Source organism: Ixodes scapularis, unplaced genomic scaffold (assembly GCF_016920785.2).
Source record: "Ixodes scapularis isolate PalLabHiFi unplaced genomic scaffold, ASM1692078v2 PGA_scaffold4__175_contigs__length_147842914, whole genome shotgun sequence".
Lineage (NCBI taxonomy): Eukaryota > Metazoa > Arthropoda > Arachnida > Ixodida > Ixodidae > Ixodes > Ixodes scapularis.
The window spans coordinates 113710628-113715897 of record NW_024609879.1 but is presented as its reverse complement, the minus strand read 5'-3'; the positions used below and the strand labels follow the sequence as shown (position 1 = coordinate 113715897).

The 5270-nt window shown below is 46.0% G+C and overlaps 1 protein-coding gene across 1 annotated transcript; it reads right to left on the bottom strand.

The window, feature by feature from the left end:
- Positions 1-1028: 1028 nt before the first annotated feature.
- Positions 1029-5036, bottom strand: LOC121048434. The gene is made up of 4 exons (XM_042293367.1): positions 4997-5036; positions 4583-4896; positions 1468-1581; positions 1029-1111 (listed from the first exon to the last, which is right to left on the bottom strand). The coding sequence occupies exons 1-4, from the start codon at positions 4999-5001 to the stop codon at positions 1050-1052; spliced, it is 495 nt and encodes a 164-aa protein (XP_042149301.1). The 5' UTR covers positions 5002-5036; the 3' UTR covers positions 1029-1049.
- Positions 5037-5270: the final 234 nt, after the last annotated feature.

Genomic DNA, 5270 nt, shown 5'->3' with positions numbered 1-5270 from the left:
AAAGTGTGAAAAAAATTTAGATGCTTCACGCAAACTTACACGCAGAGCACAAGAAAAAGAAAGGATTTCCACAAACATCTGACGCAAGCATGAAAAAAATCCAGAGGCTTCATGCAGGCTTGCACGTAGAGCATAAGAAAAAGAGCTTCCCACAAACATCTCTAGTAAGCGTAAAAAAATTCAGAGGCCTCAGGCAGAGCACAAGAAAATGGGCTTCTCACAGACCCGTAGCAAGCATAAAAAAATTACAGATGCTTACAAGCACAGCATAAGAAACTTCCCACAAGCATGTGTAGCAAGCATAAAAAGAAATGCAGAGGCTTCACGTAGGCTTACATGGAGATCACAAGAAAAAGGGCCTCGCACAAACAACCGTTGCAAGAGTAAAAAAAATTCAGAAGTGCCTCGGTAAACAAGGAACGCAAAAAATTAAAGCTGCCCTTAACACAAAGAAGAAAGCAAAGTAAAAAAAAATGAGAACGGGACAACAGTTTCATCAACTAAGGCAATCTAAAACACTAATTAGTTCTCCGAGGTCCTGCCATCGACTGCCGAAGTCCCTGCGTTCAGCTGCCCCAGCCGCCAACTCGCGACTTTTTTTCCCGCAGGAACAGTTGCAGCCGTGCATGGCAGAATCGCCTGATGAGCTTCATTTTGATTTCATCGCAGTCGGGCAGCTGAACACATTGGCTCTCTGCAGCCATCCTCGCCGATAGGCCGTCCAGGATGCCCCGTGCATGCATCAAATCCGCAATGAGGCTGCGAAAGACACTTTCACAAATTGTGAAGAGGGCGCGTGCAGCTTCAGAGGGGCAGGTCAGAGCGTCAGGGACATGACTCTTTAGGCTGAGGAGGCTATTTGCAGGTGCCATGGGGACTTGAACAGCTGCAGCACACGTGTCACATGTAGCATTATTTATTACAACTCTTCGTACCACATACCCGCGTAATAGTCAAAGCTATTCTCCTCAGGTTGTGACATGGTGAGTTCTACCTCCTCAAGAAAAATGTCGGTGGGCACAGAAGGTTGTACATCCAAGTCTGCGAGGTCAGCCAGGTAAAAGGAGGCATCGTCCAGTTCGTAGGACCCTGCCTTGGACGCCTTCAGGTACTGAGAGAGTGTGATGATTTTCAAGGTCATCTTAAACTCCAAGGAGTTGGGATAGGGTTGCCCTGTCGCACTACCGAAAACAAGTTTTCATGGCAGTCCTGCGTGAATCTGGATGTGAGCACAAATGAAAAAGAATGTCTCTCAATGAGACTTTGCTGCAGGTCCAGAATGGACTTGGTAGAGAGGATTACCCCCGCCTGCACTGGCCTGAACGCTCCATCCCCAATAGTGAGGTGGAGAAAAAGATCCTTAAATTTGACCAGAAAGTCAAGGGTATTCTTGTAGCAGGCCTCATTTTGCCTGCTGATCGCAAGGACTGGGTGCCTGCTGCTCATAAGATCAAACCATTTGTTGGCCTGTTCCAAGAACCAAGCCGTGGTGAGGAAGTTGGTGCTCCAGCCATGATTCTCCACCAGGAAGCGCAGGGCAGTGGCTGTGGAGTGACTGAGGACCCGTAGGGCAGTGCTCACCTACAAACACAGAACTGCTTTAGATCATCAAGTGTATGCAATGTTTGGTAAACTGGACTGAAGGAATCAATGATTTGAAACTTCCCCCTCAGTCAATAAAAGAACAGCATGGGCACTAAACGAAGAAAAGGCTGCTAACTTTCATTCCTATTGTCCATACGAATGGTTTTTCTAGTTTTTTACGAGTTTTTGCCACTCTCTTAAAGTTGGCAGTTCCACTTCATGAGCAAAGGTGATGAATGCCAGCACTGAAGTAAAGTACACTCCATGGTTACTTTGGTAGCTGTGCGTTGCTAAAGTGTCACCGACTCCGATTTGTGAACCACTGACTGATTTTGTTGAAAACACTTTAAGGGAAGCTAAAGAGGTTCTCCAAAAAAAATGAGTTCGAGGTAAATTCTTCCGTATTTGTATCCTGCAAATTTGAATATGCACTATTTGCTCAAGAAGTATTACCCAACGCAAAGAAATATTTAAAAAATTCACTCGGCATGATGTCACGTCAAGAACTTTCACCTGGCCACCGAAGCTCAAGCACCATCTCTCGTGCAGTGTTCCGGCACATGTGACCAGCCTTGCCCAATGCAGCGCTTTTTTTATTCTCGTGAAATGGTGCGTCATCTGCTACAGACGCCTAGTTCCCGCTACAATCTTTCACGCCTGACCAACATCCGCTAAATCTTTTATGAAAGTTTATAGGTGTACTAAACTTACGTCAAAACAAACAGGCGAGCGAAAATCGTGAGCATGAGGTGAATCGCACACAATTTGTCGACCACTCAAATAAGCTTGCAATAGCTGCAGAGATTCCGAGGATCCTTGTTGCGACGCTGCTGTCTCTCAGAAATTTCCTCCTAGCTTCTTACACCTCGGGAGGGCGGGCTTCAGCGCTACGGTCAAAATGCTTTGATGGCTACTCCGGGCCTCAAATTGACAAATAATTTTAATATTCGTGATACTGGAGGCCATATGAAGATGATGCAAGTGTTTTTTAAAGGTACAAAACCGCTTTAGTTTCCCCTTAAGCAGGCACGTGCGAATAACGAATTTTATGTTTCAAGCGAATAAGAAGCTAATAGTGACTTGGGTCGAATAATTTCGAATCGCATATTGAATACTTGCGGTGCCTTTCTGATACTGCCATTGCGCTCAGCTTCCGCCATCTTGACAGTGTTGATGTCAAGATGGCGGAAGGTAGCTTAGCTTAATGGTAGCTAACCTAAGTTAGCTTCCAGTCGAGTGTAACTAGCTTAGCTAGCTACAAACAAGCTAAGCTACATGCTAACTTAGCTTAGCACTCTTACCTTAGTACACATTTTTCAAAACATTATAGTATTTGAGTGATGGATGAGTGTGAACGAGTATGAATAAAAAGTCATTTTAGATATGATATAAAGACTGTCATACCTAAAACACCTAATATCAAGGGGCACACAGTAATCCACTGAAATGAGGTTAGACAAGAGTAATTTTGAGTATGTTTTGTTCACGTTCTCAAGGATGTGCGTAAATTCTGCAGTTGTTAATCGAAGCAACAAATGAAGCTTGTCAACAGCATTTTTCCTGTAGAGATAGCTTTCTAGTGCACAAACTCAGCATGTGAGCAATGATTATACTTTGTAAAGGAAAATCGAGCTAGTTTCATTTAGGTTATTCTCAAGTATCTGCCTACCCACTGCCAAGGCTCAGTTAATTCTGATCTAAATTACTGAATGACTCTCGCTTCAAATAAATCAAGCCCTACATAGAGATTGTAAGTAGATGAGAGATTTGTCAGTCCTCTTGCTATACCCAAATATTCGTTTTAAATCTTAGATTAAAGAAATGATGAGCAATGATGCACACTGCTTGACGGGACCTCAATTGTAGAGTAACACATATTCATGGTAAAAGCCAGTTTTTTTGTTTTTTTTTTGGCCTTGAGGTAAGCACTCATATTGACCAGGAACATGAACAATCATTACGCTACATTACAATGTTTTCCTGAATTCGTCGCACACGCGCATGAGCTCTTCTTCTCTGGAGGTGTGCCTTCCACTCAATGCACAATCGCAGTGCCTGCGAAATACGCACAATCACGGTGTTTTCTCTGTAAGTGTCGCTTCTGCACAGCACACCGGTGCTCGTTAAGAAGCGCACTCAACTGCGCTAACTCGCTGCAATCGCGACTTTGCCAGCACTTAGAAACTGCGCACATCACCAAACGAACGGCACGCGGCCAACTCATCGCGAGTCCCAAGGGCAACTGATAAGAGCGCTAGAGCGATCTCGACATCACAGGACACAGGACACACACGATTGGTAGGTGAGATGATGACGTTTTATTCTAGTAGGGCCGTGCCAATCACGGGGTGCAGATTAGACCTACCTTCCACTACATTAATGGGACGCTTAGTACCTGGGAATGGTGACTAGAATGACGTCACGTGAGAACTGTGTATAGCCATAGGCTGGGCATGGCAACATGTGCAGCATGTGCTGAGCTGTAAACAATGTTTCATTTTGGCCATTCGTGTGCAGAGATTAGTCATGAGCTGCCCAAATGTTTGCCGAGGCACTTATTGTCACGAACCCAAGTCAAGTGTTCATGCAGTGCTCGTATGGAATCCATAAGCCTCATTCGACCATCATCACCACTGGGTGCTCTCCTAGACACCGTCAGCATAATTACCTCCATGGTCGCATCAGCAAGGTTACAAAAATTGGGAGTGAAGGAAACACTCCCCTCTAAACTTGAATTCACATCTCGACGCGTGCAAGATACTGAGGTCAAACTAGTGCTGTATGCCTGCGATGAGAGAATCATTCCAACACAATATCAATAATCTACCCCTTCATACCACACTGCAACTAAGTAAAAAAGGAACCATGACACCAACTTATCATTTAAAAATAAATTGTGTAAAATACAAAAACACTACAGTTACTAACAAGGATATTATATCTGCAAATAATCAACACGGAGCTTTGAAGCATTTGAGTAGCCTGACAACAAACTTGCCTTCAAGCCGCCGCCCCAGAGTTCTAGACGACGGCAATGGGAAGCTCCCCTCCAGTAGCAAGTCGTAGCCCAAGCTGCCACATGCAGATCGCATCTGCAGCGACTTCTTCACCGTCTCATTACACCACTTGGACCCCCTGTTGCTGGATCTCGATAGAGCTGCCAGTTGGTCCGCAGTGAAGAACTTGTGCAAGTGAGACCGGAATGTCGCTTCCCTTGTCTTTTGTAAGGCAGCCTGCCTCACCAAGCGATGATTCTCGTTCTCCAGCTGCTTGATCTTCCGGCTCATCTGAAGAAAGACATCTTCAGTGAGCCTAGGTAAAACGGGTGATGGAGAAAGAGGCTGTAGGGTTCGCTCAGAGGTCCTGGCCGCTGGTTGCCACAAACACGGTACAAGAATTGGGTGTTGCCCACCTCATGAGATCACTCCAAGCAGTGCAAGAACCATGACACATACCCAGCCGGTGGAGGCCGCCGACACCAAGGTGCCGAGGGCAGCTGCGCTGGTTGTCACTGGTCACCTGCAGCGAAGGGTGCGGTGGTATTGCTACACGGGGGTACGCAGGACCCTGCAAGATGCTTACGAAGCACGCCCCGCTGGTGGTGGGGAGCGGCTGCGTTAGCAGGCTGCCCTGCAGGGCCGCTCCAGAGGTCCTGGCTGCTGGTTGCTGCAAACACGGTATGAGAA

Coding starts and splice junctions, on each gene's coding strand:
- LOC121048434 (XM_042293367.1), bottom strand. Junction 1,582..4,582: donor TCTGGGGCGGCGGCTTGAAG/GCAAGTTTGTTG, acceptor CTGTGTTTGTAG/GTGAGCACTGCCCTACGGGT. Junction 1,112..1,467: donor CGGCTTGGTTCTTGGAACAG/GCCAACAAATGG, acceptor ACACTCTCTCAG/TACCTGAAGGCGTCCAAGGC.